General features: G+C 45.0%; 1 protein-coding gene across 1 annotated transcript; it reads right to left on the bottom strand.

The window, feature by feature from the left end:
• Window positions 1–3,099: 3,099 nt before the first annotated feature.
• On the bottom strand, window positions 3,100–22,996 carry LOC122755296. The gene is given in 6 exon segments (XM_044003611.1): window positions 3,100–3,447; window positions 3,449–3,501; window positions 3,504–3,639; window positions 10,559–10,669; window positions 22,543–22,824; window positions 22,970–22,996. Coding segments are annotated over 6 exon segments (957 nt in total).
• Window positions 22,997–23,407: the final 411 nt, after the last annotated feature.

Here is a 23,407-nt window from a genome sequence, read left to right as displayed (position 1 = left end):
TCCTCCTGAATCCAGGGCTGGTGCTTTATCCACTGCGCCACCAAGCTGCCCCTCTCATTTTCTTTTGGTCTATATAGATCTCCCTCGGGCATTAACCAAAAGGCAAGAATTGAAGGAGTTCTCTACCCCGGAAGGGAGGGGGACAATGTGGCCCTGGAGGTGGGGGAAGGGGGAAGGGAGGAGCAGATTGAGTTGGATAGAAAGGAAGCAGCAGCTCAGATCTTGGGGGAGAGAGAACTTCTTAGGTGGGAGCAGTGTGGGACAGTGGAAAGCACATAGAATTTGGAGGCAGAAGCCCCAGGTTCAGACACACTTGTGGGACTCTGGGCAAGTCCCTTCCCCATGGACCTATGAAGGGTGGACTTTATAAATGACTTCTGAGGTCCCTCCTGGCTCTGAATCTATGGTCCTATGGCCAGACGGCCTCTCGAGGTCCTTCCAGCTCAAAATCCTTGTGACTGTTTGGATTGAGCCCCCCAAAAACCAAAGGAGTTCTTTGGTTTAAAAAAAAAAGTTTGAGTAATGGGAATCCAGAATTACGTATTTTATGAGCTGGATGGGCCTTTGGTCTAACCCTTGCCTCTGGGCATGGTGGCCCCTAAACCTTCTGGGGAGGATGACTTGAAATGCAAGAAATGAATGTTTCTGTCTTTAAAGGGTTCTGACATATTTAATAGGAGAAGATAGAAAGTAACTCCTATGCATGTATGTGCCCATCTGTCTACACACACACACACACACACACACACACACACACACACACACATGTCCAGGATGGCCAATGATTCAAGCACAAGAATGGTCCAGCTTCTTTGGGGAGACAACAGAAAGTGAGAACCAAGGGAAGAAAGAAGGAGGCATCATGGGCTCTTAAGCTGGAGAGCTGAAGGGAACCTTAGGATTGGTCTAGTCCAAAGCCCTCATCTCACAGACAAGGGTCACATAGGTGGTGAAGAGTGTGTGTGTTGGGGGGGGGGGATTTGCCCCCAGATCATCTGACTTTAGAGCCAGAACTTTTTCCTCAGTACTAGGAGGGCACAATGATCCAGGCGACCCCCAGGCAGGAAGGGCTTCTTCCTACTGGGTCCCAGGTTGGAGTTAGGTTATGACTATCTTGGCAAGGATCTGTCTGCTGAAACCACCTCTAACTGATCCAAAGCTGCCCCAGACCTCTTTGGGGAGGGCCTCTGGGCAGAGAAACAGGTCCATTTAGGAAACTGCTCTGGGGACTCGGGGTGGGGATCACTCTGTCCTGGGAGTTTGAGGAACACTCAAGTCTCTTTCATTCAGAATCAACACTGATCACCTTGGCAAACCAGTGGCTTGACTGTAGTGCCCAAGATGAATCCCTGTGAGAGGGGGTGGGGTGGGGATGGGTGCACACTGGGTTCTTCTGCTCAATCTCTTCTTTCACCAAAACACACACAAGCATGCCACCCTCAGAGGCTCCTCCTTTGCTGAAGGACTGTCCGAAGTCCCTATGGCTCTCCTTGTCAATTAGGCCAAACTGAGAACAAGTCTGGGATATCAGCTTGTGGCTTCTGGCCAATCCCTTCCCACTCCCCACTTCCATCTCCACTCACCATTCTTTTCCAGTGGGATGAAACAATGTAGAATGTGTGATGTCCCTTTGGTTTTGTTGCTTGGCATGGAAAAAAAAATAAAATTAAACATGCATGGTCATCTCTGAGTCTGTCTGGTCTGTGCGGAGAAACACCAAATAAGAGACCAAACCCCCAAGAAGAAGGCAGCCTGGAATCCCTTGGATGTGTCATCAGGAGCAGATTTCAGGCTAGGGGAAATAGGGAGAGAGATTATTTTGGCAAATTTTCTGGGTTCAGAATTATTTGGGTTTGCAAACCTGGGCAAGTCTCTGAACATCTCTGGGCCTCAGTTTCCTTGCCTGTCAAAATAGGGAGTTGGACAAATGGTAACTGGGAACAACTTTCAAAGACTTAAGATCTTTGATCAACATGATGATCAGCTATGATCCCAGAGGACCGGTGATGAAGCACATTCCTCACCTCCTGATGGAAAGAGGATGGACTCAAGATGCTGAATGAGATACGCACTGTTGGGCACAGCCAGTGTGGGAATCTTTTTCCTTGACAATGTCTACCTACCTATCTATCTAACTACCTACGTACTTACCTACCCATGCATCCACCCACCCATCCATCCACCCATCCATCCATCCATCCATCCATCCATCCATCCATCCATCCATCCATTCGTTCATTTATTATTCATTCACTTATTTATCTATTTTAGTTTGACGGTTTATTAAATACACTACATTGGTACTTTTTTTGTAATCTTTTAAAATCACACCGAAATTTGCTTAAAAATGTATTTCATAGGGGGCAGCTAGGGGGCGCAGCGGATAAAGCACCGGCCCTGGATTCAGGAAGACTTGAGTTCAAATTCAGACTCAGACATTTTGTCCTAGCTGTGTGACCCTAGGCAAGTCACTTAACTCTCATTGCCCTGCCCCTCCCCACCCCAAAAGGAAAGTTGATGCAAAGGTGTTTAATCACAAATGATTTCATCTGTTTCAAACACAGGCCAAGAACAGACACTATCCCCCTTTTTAAGGATACTTTTGCAAACCCATATCATAAGCCCTCTCTACTATCCAGAGAATTAATGTGATCTGTTCTCATGTAGGCAGGAGAAGCAAGTCTTTGCAAAAACAATTTACAAAACGTGCAAACGGAGGTTATTTTAAGTAGGTGTTACTGCAAATATGATTAAAAATAAATACAACCAGGGGCATTTAGGTGGTGCAGTGGATAAAGCACCAGCCCTGGATTCAGGAGGACCTAAGTCCAAATCCGACCTCAGACACTTGACACTAGCTGTGTGACCCTGGGCAAGTCACTTAACCCTGATTGACCCACAAAAAACAAAAACAAAAACAAACCCCAAACAACCGGGTAATGGGATGTCCCTTCAGTTCTCTAATTCCAATTTCCTTCCCAAACACCATTTTCAGTGCTCGGATTATTCCAACGGCAAGCAAGGCAGAGACAGAAACAAAGAAGTTTGAAAATGCTTTATATTACCAGCTATCTTGACAAGTACCTTAGAGAGCTGAGGTTACCTCTGGCGGCGAAACCAAAGCCAGCCATTAATCAGACAGAAAACTACAGCAATCGAACACATGATCGTCTCTCTTCTTGCACGTTCTTTGTTTTCTTCTTCCAGAAGTTGGAGACGTCGATTAAGTTTGATGAGCTGACGTCTTAGGGAAGCAGCGTCTACAACAGTCGCATCATCTGGTGTTTCTTCAATGGTCGTGTCCACGTTTGGAAGACTGTACGTGGAATCATTTCTGACCAATCGCCTATTTGCTCGTCCATTTTCCCTCATGGGCGTCTCTCTTTTCAGTCTGCCAACTATACGGACTTGATTTTCATTTTGAGGGGTTGGAAGGATGGGCCTTTCCTAAGTCCAGAAGAGTGGTCGGTCTCTCACTTAGTGTCAGAACACGGGGAGGTTTTTAAATGCCAAGGGTTTGAAAGGTGTTGATTGGTTAAGGTCAAGGTCTACTGGTCTTGAAAATGAAATGTCTTCATCATTCCCCCAGAGCCCCGATGGTGAAGTCTCTGGCTGGAGCCCCTCAGGCCGGCTTCCTCTCTAGCTCGGACAGAGCGCTCTCAAAGGCCGTTGGCCGAGCGCATGGAGACGCCTGGGACCGGCAGCCGTCGGGACGGCCCCGTAACGGCTCAGGAGAGAGACAATGTGTATTTATTGCAAGGGGTTTGTGTTTGTTTTTTTTTTCTTCTAGCGGTGGAGGAGAGATAAGAGGGAGGAAAAATGTTTGTAACCTGAAGAAAAACATGATTTAAAAATTTTTAAATTTAAATTAAGGGGTCACACTTAGATGGCTTCCACGACTCTTTCCAGCTCTGCATCTATAATCCTCAATCACTTCATTTCCCTGGTCCTTAGTTTTCTCAACTGTAAAATGGGAATAATGATACTTCTCTGCCTCATGAATTTGTTATAAGAAAAGTGCTAGAGATGAACCACTGTGGTGTATTTGAGAAGAAAATTCCTGAAACCTCCATGTCCCAGGCAGTTCCATTAGCCTTGGTGGAGGGAGCTCCCCACACCAGTAAAAGAAAAATACCAGTTCAGAGAGGGTGTGTGTGTGTGTGTGTGTGTGTGTGTGTGTGAGAGAGAGAGAGAGAGAGAGAGAGAGAGAGAGAGAGAGAGAGAGAGAGAGAGAGAGAGAAGGAAGACAGAAGATGAGAGAAGGGGAGAGAGAGAAGATGAAAGAGAGAGGAGAGGGGGAAGGAGAGAGAGAGGAAAGAGAGAAGGGAAGAGGGAGAGAAAAGAGGGAAAGGAAAAAAAGAAAGAGAGGGGATAGAGAAAAAATGAGAGAGAGGGGGAGAGAAGGGGAAAGAGAAGGAGAGAGAGGAGAGAGAAGGGGAAAAAGGAGAAAGAGAAGGGGAGAGAGAGGAAAAAGGAGAAAGGAAGAGAGGAGAATGAGGGAGGAAGAGAGGTAAAGAGAGAAGGGGAAAGAGGAAAAAAGAGAAAGAAAAAAGAGGGAGAGAGAGAAGGGGAGAGGAAGAGAGGAAAAAAGAAAGAGAGGAAGGGAAAGAAAATGGGGGCAGCAACACGGTAGAGTGGAGAGAGAGCTAGCTTTGGAATCAGGAAGACCTGGGTTTAAGTCCTTCCTGACCCAACCTGACTGTGTGACCCTGGGTAAGTGATTTAACCCTTCAGTGCCTCAAGCAGCTCTTTGAGACTATAAATGTCAGAGCAGGTGCTGATCTGCCACGATAGATGGAGTTTCCACACTGGAAAAGTTCCTATACTAATGAAACGACTGGCTCGGATCACTCCCACACACCCAAAGAACCCCGCAAACAAGGGACTTCCTCTCCAGTCCCCCAGATGGAGAGGTTTTGCAGCTTTCAAAGCAAATCAGAAAGCTGTCTAAGCCTCCCCTCCCTGGTGAATGTTTCCTAAATCTTTGGGGACACAGGACATTTTAGTGCATGAGGGCCTGGCCATGCATCTCGGGACTTTGAACGAGAAGAAGCCTGTTGGAGGTCCAAAGTCTCAGAAGCCAGAAGCTGGGCAGGGGAGAGGGGAGAAGGGAAGAAGGGACAGCAATCAGCTTTGGAGCTAGATGAGACCCTGGGACAAGCTGCTTTCACATTAAGGGCCCGAGGACCAGTCTCTGCTCACATCCCTTCTCAGCTTCCTGGAGAATACCTCCCCCATCCCTCAACACACGACAGAGTAATTAATACAGCAGAGGAAAGCCAGAGCTGTTCAATGAGGTGTGAGGATCCAAAGAGCTGACATACGTTCGGTGCTTTGCAAGCCTTAAAATGCTCCATAAATGCTAGCTATTATTATAATTATGATTGCATCCAATTTCAACCTCATGGGGATCCCTTGAAGGCAGCTCATCACATGGGCACCGCCGGCATCTACAACAATAGACCCTGCAAAAATAGTCAATCCATCTTCCCCCCTTTCCCCTCCCAGTGCCATCATATCCTTACCTTAAAAAGGCAAAAAAGGGAATGAAATGAGAAAACCCCCCAACATTTCTTAGCACTTGCCTTCAACAAAATTGTTATTTACCTGTTAAATCAGGACAGGACAGAAGCTGGCTCCAAGTCCCATCTGTGACACCAACAGCTGTGTGACCTCGATTATATCACTTACCTCTCTGGGTTTTAATTTCCTAATCTGCAGGACAGGAATCATAACACCAGGAATACTTGGGCCCCAGGGCTGCTAGAAGCATCCAATGAAGTCATTACAAACAGACTTTAAAAGGAGATGAGCTATTCTTATGATTATTGTCACTGGTGTTCCTGAGAGTGAAGGGTGGAAGAGAGCTGGAGTCTCGACTCTGTGGGTGACTCTGTGTGATCTTGGGAAAGAAATTTCACTTTCTCAGCCTCAGTTTCCTCATTTGCAAAATGAGGATCATAACCCCTGTGGGGAACAAAGGAACTCATGTGGAAAGCAAACTGCAACCTTTAAATGCAATATAACTGCCTGCTACTATTTCTACAAGTACCACCCTGGGCCAGAGCAATAGTTCCAGGCTCTGCCAACAACTCCAAGTGATCTTGGGCAAATCACTGAACCTCTCGGGGCCTCTGTTTACTCATCTGAGAAATGAACATGCTACTACCTGCCTTGTGTAATTCACAGGATGGCTGCAGCTAAAAATTGAATACATACATATATACATACTAGATCGGAAAGAAATAGAAAGTGCTCTACAATATAAATGGAAAGCGTTGTTGTTACTATTTAAAATTGCTTCTGGGTTACTTGCAGAGCCCACCTACTTTGGTGGCTGTGGGGATTTGACTTTAGCACTCAGCCCCCAGATTCAATGTAGGGGACTTGAGTCAGGAGATACCTCAGCTCTAATGCTGGCTCTGATGCTTAATAGCTGTGTGACCATAGGAAAGTCATAATTTCTTTGGATCTCAGTTTCCTCATCCATTAAATGGGAATAATACCACTAGTACTTATGCTAACAACACAGGTCACTCATGCAGAATGATTTACAAATCTTAAAGTACTACAGAAAGACCAGCTATTTGGGGCCAGTTAGGTGGCGCAGTGGATAAAGCACAGGCTCTGGATTCAGGAGGACCTGAGTTCAAATTTGGCCTCAGACACTTGACACTTTTACTAGCTGTGTGACCCTGGGCAAGTCACTTAACTCTCATTGCCCCCCCCCAAAAAGGAAAGAAATATCAGTTATTTCTAGAACACGGGTCTATAGAGGTAGAAATTGTTAATAGGATCCTAGTTAATAGGACTTAGTCTCCGGCACTTTGGAAGTCCTATAGTTCAGCCTTCTCATTTTACAGAGGAGGAAATTGAGGCTCCTGGAGGTTAGGTGACTTAGTGGATCATTGAGCTAGAGAGGGAAGGAATCGCAGAGGCTGTTGTCTAGTGCAACTCTATCATTAACAGATGGGGAAACTGAAGCCCAGGGAGGAAAAGAAGGGACCTTGCCCAAAGCCACGCAAGTGGTAGGCTTCAGAAGCAGGATTTGAATCCAGGTCCTTTCACTTTGGTGCTAGGGCTTTATCCAGGGCACCACGACTATAAACGGTATATTAGGGGACAAACCACCACAGCAAGCGAATGAAAGTGCCGCGAGATGGGAACCACGCGGGACCCTTTTAAGTCAAGTTCGCGATTCGTTAATGGAAAGTATCACAAGGAGATTAAGTGAGAAGTGATTGGGAGCGAGATTCATCCGGTCCAGCTTCGTGAATATTTGATGGGCGCTCTTCAAGTGAGGCTCCCTTTGACTGCCCGGGTTTGCGGGAGGGAGACAGAGGACTGACCCCGCCCCCCCCGCCCCGCCCAGTTCTTTAGCTGTACTTTCCCGTTAAGCCCCAGTTCATCCATTAAGTCTAAGGCTGCAAACCGATGAGGGAGGATTTGTTCTGTGACTCAGCTTGGACTCTGAATCAGAAGAGATCTAAATTCGAATCCTGCCTTTTGTACTTACTAGCTAGGAGACCCTGGCCAAATAACTTCACCTCTCTGAGACCCAGTTTTCATTTTACAATATATTTGAAATTTAACTTTTTCCTCAACAACATGTAAAAACAATTTTAACATTGCTTTTAAAAATGTTTGAGTTCCAAATTCCTTCCTTCTCTCCTCCACCACTGAGAAGAAAAGCAATTTGAAACAGGTTATACATGTGCAATCATGCAAAAACAAATTTCCACATTAGCCATGTCGTGAAAACAACAACACCATAGACCAAAAAACAAACAAACAAAAAACCCCCCAAGAGAAATAAAGTTTTAAAAAAAAGTAGGCTTCAATCTTCATTCAGACTCTATGGGTTCTTTTTCTGGAGGGGGGCAGCATTTTTCATCCTAAATCCTTCGGAATTGAAATCCAGCTTTCATATGCCTAGAACGCAGTGAGAGGCAGTATGGGAAGGTGGGTAGTGCACCTGTCTCATAGTCAGGGAGGTCTGGGTTCAAGCAATGCCTTTGACACGTACTAGGTGTGATCGGCTGAGCAGATGCATCGATAGAGGGCGTTTCCTCACTGGGGAAAAGCACTGGGGTGGTTGGGATGATCTAATGAGCTGGTCCTTATAAAAACCATTCGTGGGGCAGCTAGGTGGTGCAGTGGATAGAGCACCGGCCCTGGATTCAGGAGGACCTGAGTTCAAATCTGGCCTCAGACACTTGATACTTACTAGCTGTGTGACCCTGGGCAAGTCACTCAACCCTCATTGCCTGCAAAAAAACCCAAAAAACAAAACAAAACAAAACAAAACAAGTAAAAGGAGATGCCAATCTGGAAGAATCATAGGATTTAGACCTGGAAGGGGCCTTTTTACAGAGGAGGAAACTGAGGCAGACAATGGCAGGAAAAACCTTGCTCAAGCCCATCCAGGTAGAAGAAGCAGGTTCCAAACCCAATCAATCCATAAGCAGTTAATAAATGCCAGGGCATTTATTATACTATGTGCCAGGCCTTGTGCTAAGCCCTGGGAGTACAAACACACACACACACATACACACACACACTGGGACATCCTAGTGAAGGGAAACGCCATTATCTATCTAGGTTTATACAAAATAGATACGACTTAGAAGATAATCCTGGGAGGAAGGGAAGCCACTAATGGCTGGAGGGCAGAGCAAGCTTCACACCAAAGGTAGAATTTGAGCTAAGCCTTGAAGGAAGGTAAGTATTCTAAGAGATAGAGGGGAAGGAATGCATGCCAGCCCTGAGGGACAGCCAGGGCAAAGGTTCAAAGGTGGGACACAGAGGGTAATGTGTGAGAAAAAAGGAAGGAGGCCAGTTTGGCAGGACCATAGCTTGTATGGATTGGAGAAGCAGGATGGGGCTCGATGGGGAAGGGTTTTAAATGACAAACAGAAGGATCTGTATTTGATTCTGGAGGTAATGGGAACCACTGAAGTTTGCTGAGCCGGTGTACTGCACTGCAGGAAACTGAATGGATGGGTGGATGAGTGATGAATGGACAAGTACTGACTTAGTTGCTACTATGTGCCCGGTGCTATACTAAGAACTGGGGATACAAATAGAAAAAGCAAAAAGGCCCCTGCCCTCAGGGAGCTTCCGTTCTAATACACACTGGCAGCGATGTCAGGGGCTTGAGGCACAGACCAATCCAGAAAGGACTGTAATAGTCAAGGTGATATCAGATTGGCTAAAATGACAAAAAAGGAAGATAATAAATGTTGGAGAAGCTGTGGGAAAATTGGAACACTAATTCATTGTTGGTGGAGCTGTGAACTGATCCAACCATTCTGGAGAGCAATTTGGAATTATGCCCAAAGGGCGATAAAGCTGTGCATACCCTTTGACCCAGCAATTCCACTTTTAGGTCTTTTTCCCAAAGAAATCATGGAAAGGGGAAAGGGACCCACATGTACAAAAATATTTATAGCTGCTCTTTACGTGGTGGCAAGGAATTGGAAGTTGAGGGGGTGCCCATCAATTGGGGAATGGCTGGACAAGTTGTGGTATATGAATACAATGGAATACTATTGTGCTGTAAGAAATGATGAGCAGGAGGAGTTCAGAGAAACCTGGAGGGTCTTACGTGAGTTGATGATGAGTGAGATGAGCAGAACCAGAAGAACATTGTACACAGTATCACCAACAATGAGTGTTGACCTACTGTGATGGACTATATTCTTCTCACCAATGCAATGGTACAGAAGAGTTCCAGGGAACTCATGATAGAAGAGGATCTCCAAATCCAAGAAAAAAAAAAAGAAAGAACTGTGGAGTATAGATGCTGATTGAACCATACTATTTCTTTTGTTTTTGGTGCTGTTGTGTTTTTTTCTATTTTGAGGTTTTGCATTACTGCTCTGATTTTTTCTCTTATAACAGGATTAATGCAGAAATAGGATTAATGTTATTATGTGTGTATATATATGTGTGTGTGTATAGATATCTATCTATATCTATATGTATATGTATATAGATATATAGATATAACCTATATCAGATTACCTGCTGTCTAGGGGAGGGGAGAGGGAAGGGAGGGAGGGAGAAAAATCTGAAATTGTAAAGCTTGTATAAACAAAAGTTGAGAACTATCTTTACATGGAACGGAAAAATAAAATCCCTTATATATAAAATAGTCAAGGTGAGAGGCATCACCAGGATGATGTCTGTGACAGGAGAGCAGCGGCCAGCCCAGTGTCTGAGCCATTGTAGACACTTAGGAAATGTCCGTCTGGTTGATTGATTCGTGGAGGAGATGCGTTTACACACAGGGGAAAAGAGATGGTTTGGTGGGGAGGAAGGTGTGGCAAGCCCTGCAGGGAAGGATGGGGATTGCCCAGCCAAGCAGACATCCCAAAGCAAACGAACAAAACAAAAAAAACAAAAACCCCCCAAAATTCACTTGCAAACTCAGACTAGAAAGGCTCCCCTTGGGACAGTGGCCAGCATGGGAGAGGAAAGCGCCTGCTTTGGGCCTATCCAGAAACCTCAGCACAACACAAATTAACATTCTGTCTCTCTTCTGTGCCTCATTTACTCCAAGGATTAATCTGTCTCCAATCCCCTTGTGGACGTCACAGAGGGCCCCGGCTCCACTGAGCAGGGAGGTTGTGGAGAAGGAGGGGGGAGCCAGCAGGGGAGGGGGATGCTGAAAAGAGGCCAGGGGTGAGCAGGAAGGCTCAGCAGGCCTGGACAAAGGCCATCTCTGGCCCGTGCATGGCAGAACGTGCTCCTCCTCCTGCTGCCTCACTTGCTGAGGGGCAGGCAGGGAAGTGCCTGGCACGGGGCCGGGGCTGCCTGCTGGAGATGGAAGTGGACAGATTTTCCCAGGATGCTGAGCCCAGGGGAAGGGAACAGAGTGCTTTAGCCTTCTCAATTATTGATGCGCTAGTCCGGCTGTGGCTCTGAATAATTTATCTTGGAGGAAACGGCAAAAGGATTACAAACCCGATTTTCGGGTCACTCCCAGATCCTTCGCACCACTTCCTCTCACATTTTATTTTTTGTCTCATGAATTTGCTCAGGGCTGGACACTGGCTCTGAGGTCAGACCTTCTGTTGTTTAGTCATCTCAATCATGTCTGACTCTCTGACCCCATTTGAGGTTTTCTTGGCAGAGGTGCTGGAGTGGTTTGCCATTGGCTTCTCTGGTTCATTTGACAGATAAGGAAACTGAGGCAAAGAGGGTGAAGTGACTTGCCCAGGGTCATACAGCTAGTAAGTGCCTGAAGGCAGATTTGAACTCAGGAAGATGAGTCTCATCACTCTTCTCACTGAACCACTTAGAGCACCTGGGTTCAAATCCTCCTGCCATGGCTTACTCCCTGTGTAATCTTGGGCAAGTCACTGAACATTCCTGGGCCTCAGTTACCTTATTTTTGAAATGAGGCAGTGACAGTAGACAGCAGCCTAGGTGTAGGAAATCCCTTCCAAATTCATCTCCAAGTCCCCTCATTGATTTAAAAATCAATGTACAGCAAAAAGAGGAGAGATTTGGAGTCAGAGGGCCCAGGAGAGACAACAACCCTTCAATTCCCAGAATGGACATCAGACTGTACAATCACAGGTTCATAGATTTAGAGAGGGAGGAGAGCGAAGAGGCCACTATGCCTAAGCCCTTCCCTTTACAGATGGGAAAACTGAGGCTGATAAGAGGTAAAGTAATTTGCCCAGGGTATCTGAGGCAGGATTTCAGGTCTTCTTGATTCCCAGTTGAGAACATAGGATTAGAAGGGACCTTAAAAAAGAATGCTAGAGCTAGGTGTCTGAGAACCCAGAACCCCACAATTAGACAGTGCCTTAGAATTTAGGATGTCAGCACTGAAGGGACCCTAGAAGACAGGATCTCAGAGCTAGCAGGGGGTCGTAGGATAGAAAATGTCAGAGCTGGAGAAGGCCTGAAGACTGTGAAAATGTCAGGTACTTCAGAACCTAGAACACTGATGTCAGAGAGACCTTTAAACAATGAACCACAGCATGTCAGAAAGGGAAGAGACCTTCGAGATTGTCTAGTTCCTAGCTTCTTAAACTGTGGGTCTCCACCCCCATGTGGGGTTGTGTAATTGAAAGTGGGGGGGATCACAAAAATTCGGCAACAGTAAAAGGTTATGTGTACCTATTTTATATACCTATATACCTGGGGTCATGTAAAAAATTCTCAGGCAAAAAGGGGTCACAAGAGGAAAAAACTTAAGATGCCCTGGGCTAGTCTAACTTTCATTTTACAGAGCAGGAAGCTGAGAATCAGAAAGGGGACTGACCTGTCTGGAGTGGGAGGCTCCAGGTCTCACTCCCCATGCCCAAGCAACAACCGTTGGCCAACAGAGAACAGAATGGCTGGGGATCTAATGCCCGAATCATCTCTTGTAATTAAGTGTTAGGATTATTGTGTTATGTGAGACAGGAACAACCTAATGAATCCTGTGAGCACCAGGAGAATACCATCGATTAGAGCTGGCTGCTCTGGGAGGTTGAGTTCCCATAATAAAGAGCAGGGGGTTTTCATCCCCAAGGTAACTGCCTCTGTCTAATTCGTCAGTAGGTTCCACATAACCTGCTGAGTAGAGGCTGAATGTGAGGGGCAGAGGCTTGGGGGAGAAGGGTCCTGCTTCGAGCAAATACTCATCTCTTTTTCTCTGCCAATGCAGACTGCTTGGGAAAGACGGGAAAAGACCCTGTCCTCCTGAGTAGCAATCCCCAGCCCAAGCTGGTGAAAGTGAATGTTGACTGAGTTCCCTTATCATAAAGATCACTCCAGGGGCAGCTAGGGCAATGCATAGAGCACCAGCTCTGGAATCAGGAGGACCTGAATTCAAATTCAGCCTTAGATACTTACTAGCTGTGTGACCCTGGGCAAGTCACTTAACCCTAACTTCTTTTTTTAAAAAAAATCACTCCAAAGGGAAGTAGAGAATCCTAGAACGATTAGAAATGAGAAGGGCAGTGGAAGTCACATCATCTAACCCATTCATTCTATAGAAGAGGAAATGGAAGTCTAGAGAGTTGAAGGAACTTGTCCAGGTCACACAGGTGGTGATGAGGCAGGATTGGAACCCAGACCCAAGTCCTCTGTCTTCAAAGTCAGGGCCATTTCTATTGTATCGCCTGCCACTCCAAGACTTAGCAGATTAGGAAAGGTGTGCCCTTCATTAACATGTGTGGATGGAATTGGGTTGGGGTAGAGGTGTGGAGCATTGTCTCTTTAAAATTTAACACACTTTTGTGAAGTGCCTACTGTGGGCGAGGCATCAGTGAAGGTCCTTATCTTACTGGAAGCTCTGTATACCAAAGATAGCCTAGGGACAGTGGGCTGAGCCCCCTCCTCCATCACACTGACTTCTAGACCTCTGAAGTGACCCAGCTGCACACAGGTTATAGCAAATTCCCCACTAGGTGACCTCTAGGCATGTATATACACGTATACATGTATGTATGAGCATGTGAGGATGGTGGGGGTAGTCATTCTTAAAGCAGCTATAAGAAATGTTGTTACTCCCAGCAAGCTAAACAGTGTGTAATTTAAATTTCTAAATGTGGGTTCTAATCTGTCCCCCCAGTTTTTGGGGGAAACTGACTAAAATCACTGATAAACGAGTTTAGGTTAAGGGTTTATTGAAAGATAGTAAAAGAAAGAGAAAGATTGAGAACAGATTTCCTATAACCTGGTGATCCTAAACTTCCTAAGCTCCCACTTCTGAAGTCAACTCCCACCACACAGCCAAAGAGGCCAAGCTCTCTCCCCCCGAGTCCGCTTCCTCCTTCTTCTTCTCCTCCCAGAAATGGGAGGTTCTTCAAACTGATTGGCTAGTGTCATTCAAATTCATTGGTTCACTGGGCCCGAAGGTGGTCAAAGTTCAAAGTTGTTAGCTTCTGAGAACAATTACCAGCCAGATGTGCTTATAATCTAGTAAGCAGTCAACAGACAGTTGCCTTATTTAATTCAATCAGTTTAACTCAGTTTCTAGGTGGGCCCCTGAATATCTGCTAAATCTCATCTATCACATTCCATTATCTTGATGCATTCCCCCCTTTGTTTCTTCTAGGAACAGGGTGTTCCTATATTGTTATTAACATATTGTTAGTTAGCATGGGGTATTATATTCTGTTATTTTTGACTGTTTCATCAAGGAAACACCCCATTTCTTGAAGAAACAAAGGGGGCACTGTAATGATTGGAATGATGCCACTTGCTGGAGACTTACTGTAGGAAAGCTCCACCATGAGGAGAAGGCCTCTGAGGGCAAGGCCATGTGGCTTTTCTTTGGCGTCAGGAAGTGACATTTGCTTGTGGGAGGAAGAGGGGGTGAGGCTGATGCTCTGTCTCTTTTTCCTCAGGACTCCAGTGGAGAAGGGAGTGAGAAATGTGCTCTCCCTTTAATAGATAGATGAATCTAGGCCTTTCTCTCTTTCTTCACCAAATTCTTATGCTCCTTAATAATTGCTTAAAAGTCTAACTCTTGCTAAAGCTTATAATTTATTGGCGACCACTCATTAGATATTTTAGACAGACTAGCTAGAATTTTAGCTCTATACAGCAGGCAGGTGTGAGGTTGAGGCATGGCTGGTTTGGGCCTAGGAAGGGAAGCCAGAGAGAGGAAGATGTTTCACTCCTAATCTTGGCTCAGTTCACATCCTGCCTTCATTATGTAGAACTTTTCTTTTCTCCACGCTTTCTCAATTTTTGATTTTTATACTTTAGCCATTTAAATATTCACTTTGATTTTGAAACCTAGCTTTCCCCCCTGCCCTCTCCTGAGAATCACCTCTCATAACCAAGAATAAAAAGGAAAAAGAAGCAGCAAAACTAACCAAGGCACTAAACAAGTCCAAACACATAAACAGTATCCCATATGGACAAGAATTCAAGTGAAAGACAGCTGGGTCTCCAGGCCACAAAGACTTGAATTCAAGTACTTCTGATCAAACTAACTATGTATGTGCAAGGAACCCCCTTAGTGCCCTAACAAATTCTCCGCAATTATAAATTAGAGAGGTATAGGGAATCTCCACACCAGGAATTCCTGGCCCTGACAAAATTACAAGCCTGGGTTTTAATAATAACAATAATAATAATAATAATAATAAATGACAATAACTAACACATATAATGTCTATTATGGGCCAAGGACTGTTTTTTTATTTGTTTTTGTTTGTTTTTTGTGGGGCTATGGGGGTTAAGTGACTTGCCCAGGGTCACACAGCTAGTAAGTGTCAAGTGTCTGAGGCTGGATTTGAACTCAGGTACTCCTGAATCCAGGGCCAGTGCTTTATCCACTGCGCCACCTAGCTGCTCCGTTTAATTTGTTTTTAAGTGCAGTTGAAAAAGTCCTGTCCTGGGAGTGAGGAAAAGACTTCTAACCTCAGCTTTGGCACTAACTATGGGACCTTTCCCCTCTTTGAGGCTGTTTCTCTTTCAGAAAAAAATAGTTTTTGGACTAGATGATTTCAAAGGTTCCTTCTAGATCTGACATTCTAGGCTCAACAAACTCCCTTCTGCATCTCGTCCTAACCTAGTGAAGTATTATTAGAATTCTGGAACGTCAGGCAAAAATATCAGCAAGTGAATCTTTGCTCTTATCTAACTCTAGGATGATCAGGTCTCCATGAGACAGGGGTCCCTAGTTTTTTGTTTCTCTCTGGGGTGTATGGGGTGTTCAGGGAAGACCAGCATCTCCCCTGCACACCTTTTCAGGGCTGCTAATCTACCTTTGGTGTTCATTTGTCACCCAACTCTCACCTGTGACTCCAAGAAGCTGGAGCATGCCCAGTGGCCACACCCTGATAGAGCCATCTTGGAAGACTGGTTAAACCAGGTCAAAGGTGATCCACTGAGGAGTTAGGGGGACATCTACCTCAAGCATGTGAAGACTTCTCCTGATGGAAAAGGCAGATGAGAACAATTTGTTCCCACAGCCACGAAAGCCTTAGAGCTTCCCAGGCCATCATGAGCTGTCCTGACTTCTGTCTTCCCACTAGACTGTGATAACTCTGGAAGAGAGAGTGAGGCTGATGACCTAGCACAACTCTGCTTCACTTAAATACAATTTATGAGCAAGTCAAGATATCACTATGTGATGTTGTTGGTCCTCTTCAAAAGCGAAGGATGAAGAACAACGATCTCTCTCAGCAGTCATATCATGGAACTAAATGACAGGATCATAGGCTTAGAGTTGGATAGAACCTCATCGGCCATCAAGTCCAATTCTCTCATTTATTAATGAGGCAGATGAAGTCCAGGGAGGTTTAAATGTCCCATTTGTTTGAGGTCCCACAGGGAGAAGGAGCAGACCTAGGTTCGAATGTGGGTCCCAGACTCTACACCACATTGTTCAAGATCTTTCTGACCACATTCTTGTCTGACGATAGGGTGTGTCAAAGAGCAGAATGTACAAGGCTGGAAAGGGGGGTTGGAGTGAGCCATTTGTGGAACCACTTTAGTTTATCGATCAGAGGAATGACGTGGTTAGACCTGTGCTTTAGGACCAAGGTGGGGAGAAACCTGAGGCTGGGGTTCCAAGTGGGAATTTATTGTAATGGTCTGAGTAAGAAGTAGTGAGGGCCTGAACTAGAATCAAAGCTGTGTGAATAGAGAAGTGGACAGATAGGAGGGGCAGTTGGGGTAAAATAAATAAGATTTGGCAACTGGCCAGATACAGGAGGAGAAGTCATGTTTATGATTTGGAGTATTTGAAGAACAGTGCTGCCCTGGATAGCATACGGAAGTTCAGAAGAGGGATGGATGGGGAGGGGAAAAGAGAAGGAGTTCTGTTTTGGATATGCCAAGTCTGAGATGCCTTTTGGATATAGTGTTCCCAATGTTCAATAAGCAGTTGGTGATTCTCTAAGGTTACTATGTATTTATTTGGGATATGTATATATTTAATATGAAAAATGTAATTCCCCTTGAGGGAGGGGACTATTTCATTTTTGTCTGTATTTCCAGTATCCAGCACATAGTAGGCGCTTAATAAATGCTAGTTGATTAATCAATGCAGGACTGAAATTCAGAAAAGAGACTAGGACTAGTTATTAGATCTGGAAGTCATCTGTTCCCAGATCATAATTAAGCCCAAAGAAGCTGATGAGATCACCAAGATATAGAGCATCAAGATACTGAGAGAAAAAGAGAAAGGGGCCCAGGCTTTCCCTTGATCTATGTCATCTGTTTATGCTTCCCAGGATCTTGGACTTTACCTTAAAATCTATGGCTTTCTACTCAAGATGTGGAAACTGAAGGGATTTTAGAGACCACAGGATCTCAAAGGCATTCTAGAACCAAGCTTCTTAAACTGTAGGTTAAGATCCTATATGGGGTCACATAACTGAATATGGGGGTCAAGAAAAATTTGGCAACAGTAAAGGGTTATGCATACCTGTTTTATTTACCTATATGCCCGGAGTCATGTAAAAATTTCTCAGGCATAAAGCGTTCACTAGTGGAAAAAGTTTAAGAAGTTCTGTTCTAGAGTAGGCAGGGGCTCCTAACATGGGCTCCACAGACCATTAAAAGGACTGGCCTTGGATTCAGGAGGACCTGATTTCAAATCCAGCCTTAGACACTTGACACTAGCTGTGTGACCCTGAGCTAGTCACTTAACCCTCATTGCCCAACGAAGAAGAAGAAGAAGAAGAAGAAGAAGAAGAAGAAGAAGAAGAAGAAGAAGAAGAAGAAGAAGAAGAAGAAGAAGAAAAGGTTTCTACTGGGCAGCTAGGTGGTGCATTGGGTAAAGCACCAGCCCTGGATTCAGGAGGTCCTGAGTTCAAATTTGACCTCAAACACTTGACACTTACTAGCTGCATGACCCTGGGCAAGTCACTTAACCCCAACTGCCTCATAAAAAATAAACAAACAAATAAATAAATAATTTTTAAAGACCCTGGATTTCAGTGTCCGTGAACTTATAAAAAAACCACTAGCTTTTCCCTAATCACTGATTGAAATTTACTATTTCCTTTAATTATTAATTTTAAACTATTCTTGAGATGGGGTCCGTGGGCTTCACCAGACTGTCAAATGGGTCCGTGATACAAAAAAAGGGTTAAGAACTTCTGTTCTTCCACCTTCATTTCAGGTAGAGGCCCAGAGAGGTTTGCTCCTCATTGAACAAACAGCAGGCGACAGTCAGAATTAGAACTTGGGTCTCCTGGCTTTCAACCAGTCCACTGCTCTTTGCAGGACAACATGCTCCCACCCAGTGACAGGTCAGTTAACAGAAAAACAAACATTTATTAAGTGCCTGGTACACCTGATGCTGCACTAAGCCCCGGGAATAGAAAGAAAGGAGATAGTGCCTATCCTCAAGGAGTTTACATTCTAAGTGGAGAAATAATAAGTAGGCACATAAGTATATATCAGATCAACTTTATGATAGCAATACACATAAGTACAAGGTAGAGCAGTTGGTTGGTGCCATGGATAGAGTGTGGGGTCTTGAGTCAGGAATAGTCTTCTTCCTGAGTTCAAATCTGGCCTCTTACTAGCTGTGTGACACTGGGCAAGTCACTTCACTCTGTTTGCCTCAGTTTCCTCATCTGTAAAATGCACAAACCACTCCAGGATCTCTGCCATGAAAACCCCAAATGGGGTGACCAAAAGTTGGACATGACTGAACAACAAGGTGGTTAGGAAGGGAGGGTACTAGCAGTTGTGTGGATTTGGAAAGGCTTCATACAAGCACAAGGGGATACTTGAGGTGCTTGTTGAAATAAAGGAATACTGGAGGCTCATTCGCTGACATAATATACAGACACAGGGAATAATTCAAATCTCTTTAGCTCACTCCCTCCACTTAGATACCCTGCTTCCTAAAAATGGAAAGTCTTTTCCAGTTCAGTGCTGCTAAAGTTCAGAAAGGTGGGCACCTGCAGAGCCATAACTATGTATGTGGTCAGGGAGCAAAATTGGATCTAAAATAGCACTGATTCAATTATTCATGCTAATAGGGGACAGGGAGATCAGACTTCTTAAGTTAATGCTCTAAGAGATCCCTTTTCACTAATGCAGATGACAACCTTTTTGAGGCTACAAAGAGGCCAAGCTGCTGGAGATGGCCTCCCCAAAATTAATTCAGCTGGTCTTGAATGGCAGACACAAAGTTCATTGCTGAACCAACACTCAAAACCTTTCTAGTTTGGCAGGTCTTAACAACTTGTGAACCTAGGGCTACCTTCTTGTCACAATGAAGACTCTGGCAGAGAAGACCAATGACAGATAACTTCAAGTCCACAGAAAAATCCTTAATCCTCTTTTTGACTGAAAATTTCAATAATCCACAAAGTAAGAAAGTCTAGGACATTGTGGTAATCTAGAACATGGCTAGGATCCCATGGACTGAAATGTTAGAGGCAAAGTCAGTTGAGGGATGGGAGATGCTCAAGAATGAAATTCTGAAGACACAAAGGGAAACAATTCTGATGAGGAGGAAAAATTTGGAGGATTTATATGAAGGGATCAATGTGGATACCTAAGGAACTCACCAACCAATTCTGATTTATAAAACAAGTGTACAAAAGATAGAAACAAGACCTGGTAACATAGAATGAATGTTAAGAATTTGGCATGGGGGCAGCTAGGTGGCGCAGTGGATAAAGCACTGGCCCTGGATTCAGGAGGACCTGAGTTCAAATCCGGCCTCAGACACTTGACACTAGCTGTGTGACCCTGGGCAAGTCACTTAACCCCATTGCCCCGCAAAAATAAAAAAATAAAAAAATAAAATTTGGCATGGTCCTTTAAAAAAATTGTCAAGAGTACTAAAGCTCAGAATCAGCTCAATTAATTAATTCTATAATGAGAGAAAAGAAGGCTCAAAGAAAGGATAAGAACTTTGCATGAGGTGGATGGGATGATGATAAAAACAGAGAAGGCAGAGTTGCTCAACTGTTATTCTGTTTATATTTTCTTGAAAAGGAGAACAACTCTTACAACAGAAAAGTCAGAAAGAAAATAGGGACTTGACATCCAAGATCAGTAAGGAGATAAGAGAGCCTTTAGCTGCCCTTGATGAATTCAAGTCATTTGTTCCAAATGAATGACATCCTCAGTTCCTGAGAGAACTGCAGATGTGCTTGATGAGTCACTATCAGTGATATCTGAAAGATCATGGAATATGGGAGAGTTACCCCCAGATACGAGAAAGGCAAATGTCTCAATTTTCAAAAAAGGGAAGAGAACAGAGTCTGAAAACAATAGATCAGTAAACTTGACTCCATTTCCTGGTAAAAGTCTGGAGTAGATTAAAGAGATGTTAGGCGAAGAACTAGAAAAAGAAAGCAGTGAAAAGAAAAAGCAGCATGGATTCAAGAATGGTTATGCCAGGCTAACCTCATTTCCTTTTTTGACAGAATTACTAAACTAGTAAAGAGGGGAAAGCTGTGGATATAGTTTTCCTAGTTCTTAGCAATTTTTGATGAAGCATTTCCTGGTGTTCTTATATAGAAGATGGAGAGATGAGGACTAGATGAGAACACAATTAGATTCAGAATTGATTCAATGGCTGGACTCAAAGAATAATGGCTTAATGCTAATGGTTCAATTTCACTATGACAGAAAGTCTTCCATGGAGTACCCCTGTGGCTGTTTAAAACTTTTATCCATGGTTTGGATAAGGAACAGATTGCAAGCTCATTAAATCTGTGGATGACATAAAGCTGAGGATAGCAAATACTGGGTGAACACTCTATACAATCAGGTTCTAGAAAAGTACTGACAAGATAGAGCTTGTCTAATGACTAAATATGGTCATGAATCTAATATGGTGGAATTTATTAGGGATAAATGTTAAGTCTTATACTTGGATACAAAAAATCAACTCCACCAGTACAAGATGGAGACATGGTTGGACAGTAGATATTTTTTTAAAAAATATATGGGGGGGGGCAGTTAGGTGGCTCAGTGGATAGAGCACCGGCCCTGGAGTCAGGAGGACCTGAGTTCAAATCCAGCCTCAGACACTTAACACTTACTAGCTGTGTGACCCTGGGCACGTCACTTAACCCCAATGGCCTCACCAAAAAAAAAAATATATATATATATATATATGATTTTCAATGGACTGAAAGCTCAATATGTATGGATCAACAGCGGCAGACAAAATGCAAATTCAATCTTAGGCTTCCATGAATTGGGAGGTGACAGTTCCACCATACTCTGCCCTCTTAAACCTCTTCTGGAGTATTATGCTCAGTGCTGCTATTGGAAGGATTTGACATACATAATTTTAGAAGCCAGTACAGTGTGCGATTTTATTGATAGAGGGCACATATTTAGTCCTACCCATGTAGGTGCAGGTCAGCACCTTCACTATGACATATAATCTTAGGAAGTGACTTGACTAGGGTCATGGAGCCAGAATGTGTCAATAGATGGACCAAAGCCCAGGTTGTTCTGACTTGAATACAGCTCTCTATCCAATGTCAGGCTGACCCTAATTCTGCATAAAATCTATACTGAGCAATTTCACGTTTGGTTGGAGAGCAACTGACAGAAAAGGAAGGCCTTTAAGACACCTGAGCCAGGCCTTGAAGAGAGCTGAGGAATTAAAGAGGAATAGGTGAAGAAGGGGAGCATTCTAGGAAAAGCTATCACCTGTGCAAAGTCAAGTTAGCAAGGAAAGCAATGCCATGTACATGGGACTACAAATAGGCCAGTTGAAACAGGAATAAATGAATAGTAACATGAAGTAAGGCTGGGAAGGTGGGCAGGTATCAGATTATGAAGAGCCAAACCAATGTACCAGCTGTTTCCTGCATTTGTTCAGCACTGTGTATTACTAGGGCCTCTCATATCTAGAAAGCACTCCTTCCTATCTTGCTTTTCAGAATTCTCCTTTCATCAAGGCTGCCATATTCTCCATGAGGCCTTTCCTAATCCCCTCAACTGGTCATTTCCCCCTTCTTAATTTTTCTTGGTGAATGTAGTTTGTCTGAATCTTTTTGCTCCCATAATAGTCTACCTTTCCTAAATTTATCTTATTCCTCTTAGGATACTGCAAGTTTCCTGGGGACAGGGACTGTCATTTTTCATCTTTGTCTCCTTAGCACCCAGCACTGGGTGTTGCCCATTTGCATTAGCAGGACCAGGGGAGGGGTATGGATTTGATTTCATTTGATATGGGGAAACCCCAGTGTTTAAACTTCCTCCACTGATGTAGCCAAGTTTAAGAGAGGTGCCTGGGACACTGAGAAGTTAAGAGACTTGCCCAAAGTTACACAATCAGTACATGTGAGATACAGAACATAAACTCAGGTCTCTCTGTTAAGTTCAGCACTCCAGCCACGGTGCCAACCTGCCTTTACAGCAAACCTGGAACCAAAGACCCCTCCAAAGTTAGTTTCTTTATGGTTTATTTTAAAACACTTTATTATTTTTTAGGAGAAAATAAATACAACCGCAAATAATACAGATATTTCTTGCCCTTTCCGTTCCACTTACTTAGGAATGTCTAGGAAACTGGAAATGTCTTTGCTCAACAGTGAAGTGGCTCACTGACCGGGATACAAGCACCCCTTAACTTCTGGATACCTTATGAACCGTCCCTGCTGTCATTGTACACGGAAGAAAGGAGAGGCCCGGGAGAGCTAACTTTTCTGAGGAAGGGAAGCCGGGAGCTCCCTGGTCCTGTTTGTTCACAGCAGGATTAGCTTGGGTTCGGGCAGTTGCCAGACCCTCTGGAATGTGCGCGTCCTTCCGGTCATCCCAGTCTCGGCCTTCTGCAACGTCCTCTTCGGCCTCAGTCTCCCGCGCCTTCCCTGCTCTGCCCTGCCTGACGCTGACTGCCCTCGTCCGGGCCACGTCCCATTCTGGCTGGGATCCCCCCGGGGGTCATGGTGCGGTCACCAGACCGGGAGCTCTGGCGTGGTCACGATCCTGGGTGAGAAGGGAGGGCGTGGTGGGGTCCCCCGCTCCGCTGACATGGAGGAGAGGTAGGGGCTGCCCTCTCGGGTCCCACCCTCAGGCTCCCCATTTCCCGGCCCATGCGCTCGGTCTCCTCCACTCCTAGATCGCTCATCTCCTCGACTACTCGGGGCCGACTCCGGAGACGCCGCCCCTCCTCTCGCTCGTGTCCGTGTCACAAACACGAGGGTCGTGGCTCGGCCTCCCACGACGGGACTCGGCTCAGCCCAGGAAGCGGCTCCGGCAGCTCTTCCAGAGGTTCCAGTCCGGGCCTGTACCTACCTAAGCCCGACTCCCGGTGCACCCACGGCCTCCCCTCTATTAGGCTCCGGATCGTGGTCACCTGGGCTTGGAGACCCGGGGGCGAGGCCTGAGCGGGGGCGGGGCCTAAGCGGTTCCAAGGGGTTCCTCGAGCTGCTGGGGGCGGGGCCGAGCCCAACAAATTTCAGGGTCAGCCCCCCGCAGCGCGAGGTTCCCCTCCCCCCCCCCCCCC

Source organism: Dromiciops gliroides, chromosome 4, assembly GCF_019393635.1.
Source record: "Dromiciops gliroides isolate mDroGli1 chromosome 4, mDroGli1.pri, whole genome shotgun sequence".
Lineage (NCBI taxonomy): Eukaryota > Metazoa > Chordata > Mammalia > Microbiotheria > Microbiotheriidae > Dromiciops > Dromiciops gliroides.
The sequence above is the reverse complement of the archived record's forward strand: the minus strand, read 5'-3'. Positions and strand labels throughout refer to the sequence as shown.